Source organism: Amblyraja radiata, chromosome 32 (assembly GCF_010909765.2).
Source record: "Amblyraja radiata isolate CabotCenter1 chromosome 32, sAmbRad1.1.pri, whole genome shotgun sequence".
Classification (NCBI taxonomy): domain Eukaryota; kingdom Metazoa; phylum Chordata; class Chondrichthyes; order Rajiformes; family Rajidae; genus Amblyraja; species Amblyraja radiata.
The window spans coordinates 29,304,595-29,320,099 of NC_045987.1; the positions used below are offsets into that span (position 1 = coordinate 29,304,595).

At 43.3% G+C, this 15,505-nt stretch overlaps 1 protein-coding gene across 1 annotated transcript in view; it reads right to left on the reverse strand.

Annotated features, from left to right (window-relative positions):
* LOC116991090 (solute carrier family 43 member 3-like) overlaps positions 1-15,505 on the reverse strand; it is a 79,484-nt gene that overhangs the window by 46,937 nt on the left and 17,042 nt on the right. The window contains 1 exon segment of the mRNA XM_033049443.1: positions 9,859-9,872. Coding sequence (XP_032905334.1) covers positions 9,859-9,872 — 14 coding nt within the window.

The following is a 15,505-nucleotide window of genomic DNA, read 5'->3' on the forward strand; positions in this document are numbered from 1 at the left end:
CAGAACACCATTTGCAGTAAGTAGTGCCTTTTAACTTCAAGTCAAGGCACCCAAATCACCATTTGCAGTAAGTAGTGCCTTTGAAATTCAAGCTAAAGCACCCAAACCACCATTTCCAGTAAGTAGTGCCTTATACCTTCAAGCCAAAGCACAAAATCCACCATTTGCAGTAGGAAGTGCCTTTTAACTTCAAGCCAAAATACCCAAACCACCATTTGCAGTAAGTAGTGCCAATTAACTTCAAGCCAAAGCACACAACCCACCATTTGCAGTAAGTCGAGCCTTTTAACTTCAAGCCAAAGCACCCAAACCACCATTCGCAGTAAGTAGTGCCTTAACTTCAAGCCAAAGCACCCAAACCACCATTTGCAGTAGGTAGTGCCTTTTAACTTCAAGCCAAAGCACACAACCCACCATTTGCTGTAAGTCGTGCCTTTTAACTTCAAGCCAAAGCACCCAAACCACCATTTATAACCATATAACCATATAACAATTACAGCACGGAAACAGGCCATCTCGACCCTTCTAGTCCGTGCCGAACACGTATTCTCCCCTAGTCCCATTCACCTGCGTTCAGACCATAACCCTCCATTCCTTTCCCGTCCATATAACTATCCAATTTATTTTTAAATGATAAAAACGAACCTGCCTCCACCACCTTCACTGGAAGCTCATTCCACACAGCCACCACTCTCTGAGTAAAGAAGTTCCCCCTCATGTTCCCCATAAACTTCTGTCCCTTAATTCTCAAGTCATGTCCCCTTGTTTGAACCTTCCCTACTCTCAGTGGGAAAAGCTTATCCACGTCAACTCTGTCTATCCCTCTCATCATTTTAAAGACCTCTATCAAGTCGCCCCTTAACCTTCTGCGCTCCAAAGAATAATGTCCTAACTTGTTCAACCTTTCTCTGTAACTTAGTCGCTGAAACCCAGGCAACATTCTAGTAAATCTCCTCTGTACTCTCTCTATTTTGTTGACATCCTTCCTATAATTAGGCGACCAAAATTGTACACCATACTCCAGAATTGGCCTCACCAATGCCTTGTACAATTTTAACATTACATCCCAACTTCTATACTCAATGCTCTGATTTATAAAGGCCAGCACACCAAAAGCTTTCTTTACCACCCTATCTACATGAGATTCCACTTTCAGGGAACTGTGCACAGTTATTCCCAGATCCCTCTGTTCACCTGCATTCTTCAATTCCCTACCATTTACCATGTACGTCCTATTTTGATTTGTCCTGCCAAGATGTAGCACCTCACACTTATCAGCATTAAACTCCATCTGCCATCTTTCAGCCCACTCTTCCAACTGGCATAAATCTCTCTGTAGACTTTGAAAATCTACTTCATTATCCACAACCCCACCTATCTTAGTATCATCTGCATACTTACTAATCCAATTTACCACACCATCGTCCAGATCATTGATGTACATGACAAATAACAGTGGACCCAACACAGATCCCTGTGGCACCCCACTAGTCACTGGCCTCCAACCTGACAAACAACCATCCACCATTACTCTCTGGCATCTCCCATTCAGCCACTGTTGAATCCATCTTGCTACTCCACCATTAATACCCAACCATTGAACCTTCTTAACCAACCTTCCGTGAGGAACCTTGTCAAAGGCCTTACTGAAGTCCATATATACAACATCCACTGCTTTACCCTCATCAATTTACCGAGTAACCTCTTCAAAAAATTCAAGAAGATTAGTCAAACATGACCTTCCAGGCACAAATCCATGTTGACTGTTCCTAATCAGACCCTGTTTATCCAGATGCTTATATATATTATCTCTAAGTATCCTTTCCATTAATTTGCCCACCACTGACGTCAAACTAACAGGTCTATAATTGCTAGGTTTACTCTTAGACCCCTTTTTAAACAATGGAACAACATGCGCAGTACGCCAATCCTCCGGCACTATTCCCGTTTTTAATGACATTTGAAATATTTCTGTCAGAGCCCCTGCTATTTCTACACTAACTTCCCTCAATGTCCTAGGGAATACCCTGTCCGGACCTAGAGACTTATCCACTTTTATATTTCTCAAAAGTGTCAGTACTTCCTCTTCTTTGATCCTCATAGTTTCCATAGCTACTCTACTTGTTTCCCTTACCTCACATAATTCAATATCCTTCTCCTTGGTGAATACCGAAGAAAATAAAGTGTTCAATATCTCCCCCATCTCTTTTGGCTCTGCAGATAGCTGTCCACTCTGACTCTCTAATGGACCAATTCTATCCCTCGTTATCCTTTTGCTATTAATATAGCTGTAGAAACCCTTTGGATTTTCTTTCACCTTACTTGCCAAAGCAACCTCATATCTTCTTTTAGCTTTTCTAATTTATTTCTTAAGATTCTTTTTACATTCTTTATACTCCTCAAGCACCTAATTTACTCCATGCTGCCTATAATTATTGTAGATCTCTCTCTTTTTCCGAACCAAGTGTCTAATTTCCCTTGAAAACCATGGCTCTTTCCAATTTTTACTATTTCCTTTCAACCGAGCAGGGATATAAAGATTCTGTACTCTTAAAATTTCACCTTTAAATGTCCTCCATTTCTCTTCCACATCTTTCCCATAAAACAAACTGTCCCAATTTACTCCTTTTAAATCCTTTCGCATCACCTCAAAGTTAGCCTTTCTCCAATCAAAAATCTCAACCCTAGGTCCAGTTCTGACCCTCTCCATAATTATATTGAAACTAATGGTATTGTGATCACTGGTCCCGAACTGTTCCCCAACGCATACCTCTGCCACCTGACCCGACTCGTTTCCTAACAGGAGGTCCAGCACCGCCCCTTCTCTAGTAGGTACTTCTATGTATTGCTGCAAAAAACTATCCTGCACACATTTTACAAACTCCAACCCATCCAGCCCATTTACAGAATGTGTTTCCCAGTCTATGTGTGGAAAATTGAAATCTCCCACAATCACTACCTTGTGCTTACTACTAATATCTGCAATCTCCTTACATATTTGCTCTTCCAATTCTCGCTCCCCATTTGGCGGTCTATAATACACCCCTATAAGTGTTGCTACCCCTTTCCCATTTCTCAGTTCCACCCAAATAGCCTCCCTAGACGAGCCCTCTAATCTATCCTGCCAAAGCACTGCTGTAATATCTTCCCTGATAAGCAATGCAACACCTCCACCTCTTGCCCCTCCAATTCTATCACACCTGAAGCAACGAAATCCTGGAATATTTAGTTTCCAATCACAGCCCTCCTGCAACCATGTTTCACTGATCGCTACAACATACTTCCAGGTGTCAATCCAGGCTCTAAGTTCATCCACCTTTCTTACAATGCTCCTAGCATTAAAATATACACATTTAAGAAACCCACCATCTCTTATTCTCTGTTTATTGTCTTTTTCTTCTCTCTCCCCTACATTTTGGGTCAGAGTGCTACCATTCTCTGCCTCCTGCCTTACACACTGACTGCTAGCTTTCCCAATTCGAGTCCCTCCCCCCAACCATACTAGTACAAACCACCATTTGCAGTAAGTAGTGCCTTAATTTCAAGGCAAGGCACCCAAACCACCATTTGCAGTAAGTAGTGCCTTTTAACTTCAAGCCAAAGCACCCAAACCACCATTTGCAGTAAGTAGTGCCTTTTAACTTCGCCAAAGCACCCAAACCACCATTGGCAGTAAGCCGTGCGTTTTAACTTCAAGCCAAAGCACCCAAACGACCATTTGCAGTAAGTAGTGAATTGTAACTTCAAGTCAAGGCACCCAGACTACCATTTCCAGTAAGTTGTGACTTTTAACTTCATGCCAAAGCACAAAATCCACCATTTGCAGTAAGTAGTGACTTTTAACTTCAAGTCAAGGCACCGAACCCACCATTTGCAGTAAGTAGTGCCTTTTTCCGTCAAGCCAAAGCACCCAACCCAACATTTACAGTAAGTGGTGCCTTTTAACTTCAAGCCAAAGCACCCAACCCACCATTTGCAGTAAGTAGTGTCTCTTAACTTCAAGCCAAAGCACCCAAACAACCATTTGCAGTAAGTAGTGCCTTAACTTCAAGCCGAAGCACCCAAACCACCATCTGCAGTAAGTAGTGCCTTTTAACTTCAAGCCAAAGCACCCAAACCACCATTTGCAGTAAGCAGTGCCTTTTAACTTCAAACGACAGCACCCAAACCAACATTTGCAGTAAGTAGTGCCTTTTATCTTCAAGTCAAGACACCCAAACCACCATTTCAGTAAGTAGTGCCTTTAACTTCACGCTAAAGCACCCAAACTACCATTTGCAGCAAGTAGGGCCTTTTAACTTAAAGCCAAATCACAAAACCCACCATTTGCAGTAGATAGTGCCTTTTCACTTCAAGCCGTAGCACCCAAATCACCATTTGCAGTAAGTAGTGCCTTAACTTCAAGCCAAAGCACCCAAACCACCATTTGCAGTAAGTAGTGCCTTCTAACTTCAAGCCAAAGCACCCAACCTACCATTTACAGTAGGTAGTGCCTTTTAACCTCAAGCCAAAGCACCCAACCAACCCTTTGCAGAATGTTGTTCCTTTTAACTTCAAGCCAAAGCACCCAACCCACCATTTGAGTTAGTGCCTTTGAACTTCAAGTCAAAGCACCCAACGCACCATTTGCTGTAATTAGTGCCTTTTAACTTCAAGCCAAAGCACCCAACCAACCCTTTGCAGTAAGTAGTGCCTTTTAACTTCTAGCGTAAGCAACCAACCCACCATTTGCAGTATGTACTGCCTTAACTTCAAGCCAAACCACCCAAACCACCATTTGCAGTAAGTAGTACCGTTTAACTTCAAGCCAAGGCACCCAAACCAACATTTGCCGTAAGTAGTACCTTTTAACGTCAAGCCAAAGCACCCTAACCACCATTTGCAGTAAGTAGTGCCTATTAACTTCAAGCCAAGGTACCCAAACCAACATTTGCAGTAAGTAGTGCCTTTTAACTTCAAGCCAAAGCACCCAACCCACCATTTGCAGTAAGTAGTGCTTTTAACTTCAAGCCAAACCCCCAACCAACCCATTTCAGTAGGTAGTGCCTTTTAACTTCAAGGCAAAGCACCCAACCCACAATTTGCAGGAAGTAGTGCCTTAACTTCAAGCCAAACCACCCAAACCACCATTTGCAGCACGTAGTGCCTTTTAACTTCAAGGCAAAGCACCCAAACCACAATTTGCAGTACGTAATGCCTTTTAACTTCAAGCCAAAGCACCCAAACCATCATTTGCAGTAAGTAGTGCCTTTTAACTTCATGCCAAAGCACCCAACCCACAATTTGCAGGAGGTAGTGCCTTAACTTCAAACCAAACCACCCAAACCACCATTTGCAGTAATTAGTGCCTTTTAACTTCAAGCCAAAGCACTCACAGCACAATTTGCAGTAAGTAGTGCCTTTTAACTTCAAGCCAAAGCACCCAAACCACCATTTGCAGTAAGTGGTGCCGTTTAACTTCAAGCACCCACACCACCATTTGCAGTAATTAGTGCCTTTTAACTACAAGCCAAAGCACCCAAACCATCATTTGCAGTACGTAGTGCCTTTTAACTTCAAGCCAAAGCACCCACACCACAATTTGCAGTAAGTAGAGCCTTTTAACTTCAAGACAAGGCATCCAAACCAACATGTGCTGTAAGTAGTGCCTTTTAACTTCAAGCCAAAGCACCCAAACCACCATTTGCAGTACGCAGTGCCTTTTAACTTCAAGCCAAAGCACCCAACCAACCCTTTGCAGTAAGTAGTGCCTTTTAACTTCTAGCCAAAGCAACCAACCCACCATTTGCAGTATGTAGTGCGTTAACTTCAAGCCAAACCACCCAAACCACCATTTGCAGTAAGTAGTACCGTTTAACTTCAAGCCAAGGCACCCAAACCAACATTTGCAGTAAGTAGTACCTTTTAACGTCAAGCCAAAGCACCCTAACCACCATTTGCAGTAAGTAGTGCCTTTTAACTTCAAGCCAAGGTACCCAAACCAACATTTGCAGTAAGTAGTGCCTTTTAACTTCAAGCCAAAGCACCCAACCCACCATTTGCAGTAAGTAGTGCTTTTAACTTCAAGCCAAACCCCCAACCAACCCATTGCAGTAAGTAGTGCCTTTTAACTTCAAGGCAAAGCACCCAACCCACAATTTGCAGGAAGTAGTGCCTTAACTTCAAGCCAAACCACCCAAACCACCATTTGCAGCACGTAGTGCCTTTTAACTTCAAGGCAAAGCACCCAAACCACAATTTGCAGTACGTAATGCCTTTTAACTTCAAGCTAAAGCACACAAACCAACTTTGCAGTAAGTCGTGCCTTTTAACGTCAAGCCAAAGCACCCTAACCATCATTTGCAGTAAGTAGTGCGTTTTAACTTCAAGCCAAGGCACCCAAACCAACATTTGCAGTAAGTAGTGCCTTTTAACTGCAAGCCAAAGCACCCAAACCATCATTTGCAGTACGTAGTGCCTTTTAACTTCATGCCAAAGCACCCAACCCACAATTTGCAGGAGGTAGTGCCTTAACTTCAAGCCAAACCACCCAAACCACCATTTGCAGTAATTAGTGCCTTTTAACTTCAAGCCAAAGCACTCACACCACAATTTGCAGTAAGTAGTGCCTTTTAACTTCAAGCCAAAGCACCCAAACCACCATTTGCAGTAAGTAGTGCCGTTTAACTTCAAGCACCCACACCACCATTTGCAGTAATTAGTGCCTTTTAACTACAAGCCAAAGCACCCAAACCATCATTTGCAGTAAGTAGTGCCTTTTACCGTCAAGCCAAAGCACCCACACCACAATTTGCAGTAAGTAGAGCCTTTTAACTTCAAGACAAGGCATCCAAACCAACATTTGCTGTAAGTAGTGCCTTTTAACTTCAAGCCAAAGCACCCAAACCACCATTTGCAGTACGTAGTGCCTTTTAACTTCAAGCCAAAGCATCCAAACCACAATCTGCAGTAAGTGATGCCTTTTAACTTCAAGCCAAAGCACACAAACCACCATTTGCGGTATGTTGTGCCTTTTATAATCCAGCCAAAAACCCAAACCACCATTTGCAGTACGTAGTGCCTTAACCTCAAGCCAACCCACCCAAACCACCATTGGCAGTAAGTAGTACCTTTTAACTTTAAGCCAAAGGAACCAAACTACCATTTGCATTAAGTAGTGCCTTTTAACTTCAAGCCAAAGCACCCAAACCAACATTTGCAGTAAGTAGTGCCTTTTAACGTCAAGCCAAAGCACCCAAACCACCATTTGCAGTAAGAAGTGCCGTTTAACTTCAAGCCAAAGCACCCAAACCAACATTTGCAGTAAGTAGTGCCTTTTAACTTCAAGCCAAAGCACCCAACCCACCATTTGCAGTAAGTAGTGCCGTTTAACTTCAAGCAAGCACCACACCACCATTTGCAGTAATTAGTGCCTTTTAACTACAAGCCAAAGCACTCAAACCATCATTTGCAGTATGTAGTGCCTTAACTTCAAGCCAAACCACCCAAACCACCATTTGCAGTAAGTAGTACCGTTTAACTTCAAGCCAAGGCACCCAAACCAACATTTGCAGTAAGTAGTACCTTTTAACGTCAAGCCAAAGCACCCTAACCACCATTTGCAGTAAGTAGTGCCTTTTAACTTCAAGCCAATGTACCCAAACCAACATTTGCAGTAAGTAGTGCCTTTTAACTTCAAGCCAAAGCACCCAACCCACCATTTGCAGTAAGTAGTGCTTTTAACTTCAAGCCAAACCCCCAACCAACCCATTGCAGTGCCTTTTAACTTCAAGGCAAAGCACCCAACCCACAATTTGCAGGAAGTAGTGCCTTAACTTCAAGCCAAACCACCCAAACCACCATTTGCAGCACGTAGTGCCTTTTAACTTCAAGGCAAAGCACCCAAACCACAATTTGCAGTACGTAATGCCTTTTAACTTCAAGCTAAAGCACACAAACCAACTTTGCAGTAAGTCGTGCCTTTTAACGTCAAGCCAAAGCACCCTAACCATCATTTGCAGTAAGTAGTGCGTTTTAACTTCAAGCCAAGGCACCCAAACCATCATTTGCAGTACGTAGTGCCTTTTAACTTCATGCCAAAGCACCCAACCCACAATTTGCAGGAGGTAGTGCCTTAACTTCAAGCCAAACCACCCAAACCACCATTTGCAGTAATTAGTATCTTTTAACTTCAAGCCAAAGCACTCACACCACAATTTGCAGTAAGTAGTGCCGTTTAACTTCAAGTACCCACACCACCATTTGCAGTAATTAGTGCCTTTTAACTACAAGCCAAAGCACCCAAACCATCATTTGCAGTAAGTAGTGCCTTTTACCGTCAAGCCAAAGCACCCACACCACAATTTGCAGTAAGTAGAGCCTTTTAACTTCAAGACAAGGCATCCAAACCAACATTTGCTGTAAGTAGTGCCTTTTAACTTCAAGCCAAAGTACCCAAACCACCATTTGCAGTACGTAGTGCCTTTTAACTTCAAGCCAAAGCATCCAAACCACAATCTGCAGTAAGTGATGCCTTTTAACTTCAAGCCAAAGCACACAAACCACCATTTGCGGTATGTTGTGCCTTTTATAATCCAGCCAAAAACCCAAACCACAATTTGCATTACGTAGTGCCTTAACTTCAAGCCAAACCACCCAAACCACCATTGGCAGTAAGTAGTACCTTTTAACTTTAAGCCAAAGGAACCAAACTACCATTTGCATTAAGTAGTGCCTTTTAACTTCAAGCCAAAGCACCCAAACCAACATTTGCAGTAAGTAGTGCCTTTTAACTTCAAGCCAAAGCACCTAACCAACCCATTTGCAGTAAGTAGTGCCGTTTAACTTCAAGCCAAAGCACCCAAACCAACATTTGCAGTAAGTAATGCCTTTTAACTTCAAGCCAAAGCACCTAACCAACCCATTTGCAGTAAGTAGTGCCTTTTAACTTCAAGCCAAAGCAGCCAACCCACCATTTGAGTTAGTGCCTTTGAACTTCAAGTCAAAGCACCCAACCCACCATTTGTTGTATGTAGTGCCTTTTAACTTCAAGCCAAAGGATCCAACCCACCAGTTGCAGTAAGTAGTGCCTTTTAACTTCAAGCCAAAGCACCCAAACAACCATTTGCAGGCATTGCCTTTTTTAGTTCAAACCAACCATATTTTCATTTTCAACCCACATTAAGGGGACACACAATTGAGTAGACATGTGTTCAGTGTTATTCAGAGCTCAGAGAGATGTGACCCTCTGGTTCCTCCATCTTGCAGAGACTCAGTGAGGCACACCACTTACGGGTATTATAGTCCCTCCCCCCTCCCACCAGCACGGGGCAGCAGAAAGAATGGCACATAAAAAAAAAACCTTAATATCTCTCCGATTTTTCATCGATGGGAAAAATCCTTCGATCCTGGAAGGCGCAGGGGGGCTCTGAGTGAGGTGGCCCAAAATGACGGCCGTAGGTGGCGGCATTCTCTTGGATATCACGCCACAGCGAGCCAAAGGCGGTCAAGATCAGACTTTTAGGAATATAGATAATAGACTTTATTTGTATTTCTATGATTCTACAGACCTTGGCTAGGAACCTGGGGCTCACCAAAATTGTTCCCAATTGGGCCCCGCACCTCCTAAGGCCGGCCCTGAGCTGGAGTTGGTTTGGAGAGACTGGATATGTTGGACCATTTGCCTTTGGAGGCATGTAATCGGCTGAGGTGTGACCTTTCTGAAGTGTACACGATCATTAGGGCCATTGTTAAAGTGAATGCTCACAGACTTTTACCCCAGGAGAGATAGTTGCAAAGCAAGAGAACACTGGCATAAGGTGTGGGGGAGGTTTTTACGAGAGACCTCAGCGCCAACATTTTCACAGCGGAACGTCCTACCTGGAATGAGCAGGCTGAAGAAGCAAAATAAGCGGATAAAATTACGACTTTTAAAAAGACATTTTGAAAGATATATGGACAGTGAGAGTTTAGAAGGGTGTGAACAAAATGGGACCAGCCGAGTAAGCTGACGTGGCTGGCAAGGCAAGGGGGCTGAATGGCCCATTTCCACGCTCTGTAACTGCAACTAACTGTACGATTCGTGTCATATGGATAATTGTCCCTTATTCCCATATATCGCTGCATCTCACTCCCAGGCACGTGGTATTCGTGATATGCTCCCTACACGGAGTTCCCTCCACTAGATATCTGGGTGCAACTAATGGAATACCCTAGGTCTGCGAGAAGCAGCACCGCAACAGGATTGCAGCGGTTGCGGGCATTGAGGACGTCTGTCAAAATATACAGCGAGATAGAGGTCAGCTAATGAAATGGGCTAGAGTTTAACCAAACAAGTTTGAGGTGTTGTACTTAGGAAGTTGAATTGAAGGGAAATGTAAATGGTTCATGCGAAGACATTTCACAGCATTGATGTACAGAGGGATCTTGGTGCCCATGACCATAGCTCCTTACAAGCGGCAGCACAAGTCATTAGAGTGAGAAATAAGGTGGGTGGCATTCTCGCCCTCTTTGGTCGGATCATTAAATGGCAGAATCAAGAAGTCAGGATGCAGCTCTATAAAATTTGGTTAGGCCGCATATGGAGTATTGCGTGCAGTTCTGGTCCTGGACCTCATGTTCGCGCCTTGTGATAATGTTGCTACGTGTCTTGGCATCAGCCCAAAACCTCCCCACTCTTTTAAATTAAGAACCAGGATATATTGTTTTAATCTTGGAGGGGAGATATTTCAGGGAAATGTGAGGGGTTAATTTTTTTTATGTAGAGCGAGGGTGTCAAACTTTGTATGCCTTTATTTTTTCAACCCCATACTGCCTTCTCCCCATATCAAGGGATATGGGGAGAAGGCATGCACGGTTTATTGATTGGGGATGATCAGCCTCGATCACAAATGAATGGCGGTGCTGGCTCGAAGGGGCGAATGGCCTCCTCCTGCACCTATTTTCTATGTTTCTATGTAACCTGCTCTCATGTGTCTCTGTATCTGCTATAACTACAAACTGTTTCACTTTACGAATTTTGTTTCTTATGAAGAAGATTGCCTTTTAGGATTGGTATTAAGTTACAGTGGTAGGTTATAAGAAAGTTGTGATGAGGGAGAGCAAAAACGATGCTATTCTGGCTAAAATGATTTTGGGAGCCACACCCTTTCCATTAATGAACCATTTGAAATTGAACATTAGCAGAACATTACCAGACACAAATGTAGATGGAGCAAAACAAATTGTTGGGTCTACTTCTCCGCTATCATTTTAGCGCTGGCATCCAAGAGAGACCTCTCCCGGTCAGTGCAGGTTTCTGGGAGATCTGGAGAATGGGAAGGGCCTAGAACAGAGACGTTTTGCGGTCGGCTGAACTCCAAATCACTCCTCCACCATGCTGCTCCACACAGTGTAAAGCAAAGATCTTATAGCGGAGCAAGATGGCCTACTCCTACGAAAAACACGTAGTACGGTCATGGGCAGATTCATGGGTAATTATAGGACCCATTTCAGCAACCAGCCTCTGCCATCTTGCTTTCGCCATCTTGCTTCCGGCCAAAGATCGGATCTTTGCTTCCGCCTCCACTCTCAAATCTAAAGAATCTTCTCTTTGTCCATGGCGTCCACATATACTAGTCCTGCATTCTGCTCTGCGGTAAATTGCTCCAATCGGTAAGAAAACATTTATTACTTCTGTGGCATAATGACAATTTTATTTAGCCTGTTCAATCTCTCACTGTAGTTAGATCATAGAGCTCAGATAGTCGAGTACTCATGGCAACATCCTTGTAAAAATCTTCTCCTTAAGAGCATTTTCTTTCTACCTCTCTGTTATTTAATGCAGAATAAGAACATATTGACTCTGTTTTGTACTGAGAATTTTATTAAGTCTGCCCGAACTTTCACTATAGTTCAGATCTTAGAGCTGGGTGCTCCCCTTTGTCTCAGATACAGTCGAGGCCTCAAGAGACAATAGTTGCAGGAGTAGGCCATTCAGCCCTTCGAGCCAGCACCGCCATTCAATGTGATCATGTCTAATCATTCACAATCAGTACCCCGTTTCTGCCTTCTCCCCATATCCCCTGACTCCGCTATTTTTAAGAGCCCTATCAAGCTCTCTCTTGAAAGCATCCAGAGAACCTGCCTCCACTGCCCTCAGTGGAGGCAGAGAATTCCACAGACTCACCACTCTCTGTGAGAAAAAGTGTTTCCTCATCTCCGTTCTAAATGGCTTACTCCTTATTCTTAAACTGTGGGCCCTGGTTCTGGACTCCCCCAACATCAAGAACATGTTTCCTGCCTCTAGTGTGTCCAAGCCCTTAACAATCATATGTTTCAACACGATTCCCTCTCGTCCTTCTAAACTCCAGAGTGTACAAGCCCAGCTGCTCCATTACCTGCATGCTTACTTTCATAGACTGATGTACAAGGAACCCCAGATCCCGTTGTACTACCCCTTTTGCCAACTTGATGCCATTTAGATAGTGCTGGAATAGGTGCAGGAGTACTAGTTGCCTCATGGCAACATCCTTGTAAAAATCTTCTCAAGAGCATTTTCTTTCTACCTCTCTATTATTTAATGCAGAATAAGAACATATTGACTGCATGATATTTTCTGTAATTTCAGATATCGACAGTGTGTCCAGAATACTCGCCGACATGATCTCCTACACTGAACTGTGGAGTATTTGTCAAATAACTGCCGTCTTATGTACATTGTGTGAAATTGTGATTTGTTAGCTGCGCAAAACAATGCAAATGGCGATTTATTTATTATTGTATCTACGTTGGACGTTTGCTCTTTGGTGTAAGCAGGGGTGGAGCTATCATTGTGTTACATACGTTGAATTGTACATCACTTTCACAGGTTAGCTGATATGCTGAACACTGCAACCCTGTATATCTCGCGCACAGAATAATGTGAATTATGTAAATCATACAATGCATGTCAGAAATAAAGTGTTAACCATGTTAATGGATTTCTATTATGAATTATTTAAAATTCAGTGGGTTGGTGCCATATGCTGCTAATGTGTCGTTATCAGACATTCAGTGTTAAAAAGAGAAATAAATCACAATAAAAGCAAAAAGATGGTCCTTCCACAGCATGCGGGGAGTCTAGCCTGGATCAGCATGGCCGAGGCACCAAAGTGAAGTTGTGGGGAGGTTTACAATGTTTTTTTATATAATGTTGTCCCTTGTCTAGTCTGAAATAAAGTTCATCATTGGATATAAAAATCGGAAGAAATGTAAATGTGTGTGTTATATTATTATATACATCTATATCACATTCATGTATGTGTAATCTTTCCAGCACAATCTAATCAGTTGTATGTTCGCTGAATAAAACCATCCTTGAGTTATACATCATTTGTAAATCTTGCTTAAAACAAATTTAATTTTGTGAAAATACTTAATTTAGATAACCCCACCATTACAGACAGATCTCATTCCACTCTCTGGCTATTGGGAAGACCAGACCCATTTTATTGTTGAGAAACAATTCCATAGACACAAAAACATTAAGGACCATTCCAGGGCTGCAGTTGTGAGCAGTGTGATTAGATGAATGAATTACAGTGCAAGTGTAATACAAAATCAACTCAAACACAGCAAATGAGCCATTTAAAATGAAATAATTTAAAAAACATTAAACAAGAAAATTACCAGTCAAAATTTATAAACAATTTATTCTTTAACTAGAATTAACAGAATTATGAACCAACAGAATTATGAATCTAACCCTATATTACACACACAAACTATATCACGCCATATAAGGAACACGCGGCTGACTAGGGAGGCGGGTCATGCGCATGCGCATCGGCTCAGGGGGAGCCTGGACGCCCCGGAGACATCTGCAGCCCGATCCGGCACCGGGGACCAAAGATTATAGAGGAGCTATAATCTTTGCCGGGGACAGTTGCAGCCCGATCCGGCACCGGGGACAGTTGCAGCCCGATCCGGCATTGGGGAAATCAACCCACGGGCTGGATAGGACCGCTTCCCGGGCCGCATCCGGCCCATGGGCTGGTAGTTTGACACCCCTGATATAGAGCAAGCTGCCAGAGGAGTTAGTTGAGGCGGGTCCTATAACAACATTTATAAAATAGTTGTACAGAACACAGACAGGAACGGTTTAGAGGGATAGAAACATAGAAACATAGAAAATAGGTGCAGGAGTAGGCCCTTCGGCCCTTCGAGCCTGCACCACCATTCGATATGATCATGGCTGATCATCCAACTCAGTATCCCATCCCTGCCTTCTCTGGGCCAAACGCGAAGAGGTAGGAATAGTGGAGGTGCATATCGGCTTGGGCAGGTTGGACCGAAGGACCAGTTTCTGTGTGGAATGACCATGACTCAATTCGATAAGGTTTCCCACGGTAGGCTGCTCTGGAAGTTTAGATCTATGGGATCCAAGGAGAGAGAGCTGAATGGATAGAAAATTGGCTTCATGGAAGGAAGCACAGGGTGATGGTGGAAGGTCGCTTTGCGGACTGGAGGTCTGTGACAAGTGGTGTACCTCGGGGTTCGGTGATGGGCAGTTACTGTTTGTCATCTATATCAATAATTTGGATGAGAACATACACGACAAGATCAGCAAATTTGCAGATTATACAAAAGTGGGTGGTTTTGCAGATAGCGAAGATGGTTGGGAAAATTTGCAGCAGGATCTTGATCGATTGACCAGGTGGGCTGAGGAATGGTTGATGGACATTAATACTGAGAAATGTGAGGTGCTGCATTTTGGGAAGTCTAACATGGGCAGGACCACACAGTGAATGGTAGGCCTCTGGGTAGTGGTGTCGAGCAGAGGGATCTAAGCCTGCAGGTGCATAGTTCCTTGAATGTGGAGTCGCAGGTAGATCGGGTGGTCAAGAAGGCTTTTGGTACATTGGCCTTCATCAGCCAGAGCATTAAGTATATAAGTTGGAGGCTGCATTTGGCGTATTGTGGGCATTTGGCATATCTGGGAACTATGTTGTCAAGCTCGAAAGGGTGCAGAGAAAATGTACAAGGACATTGCCAGGACTAGAGGGTCTGAGCTATAGGGAGAGATTGAGTAGGCTGGGACTCATCCCTTGGAGCACAGGAGGATGAGGGGTTATCTTATAGAGGTATATAAGATCAGGAGAGGAATAGATTAGTTAGATGCACGGATTATCTTGCCCAGAGTGCTAGAATCGAGGATCAGAGTACAGGTTTAAGGTGAAGGGGAAAAGGGTGGATGTATGGAACAAGCTGCCAGGGGAGGTAGCTGAGGCAGGGACTATCTCAACATTTAAGAAACCGTTAGACAGGTACAAGGATAGGACAGGTTGAGAAGCATATGGACCTAATGTGGGCAGGAGGGACTAGTGTAGCTGGGATATGTTGGCCGGTGTGGGAAAGTTGGGCAGAAGGGTCTGTCTCCACACTGTATCACTGTATGGACTCTATGTATCTATGACTATGATTCTCTTTAAAATCTCTTTTCTATCTGCAAGTATGGAACTATATTCTGTATGTCCCCTCTTGCTTTATCTATAGTATTTGAATTTGA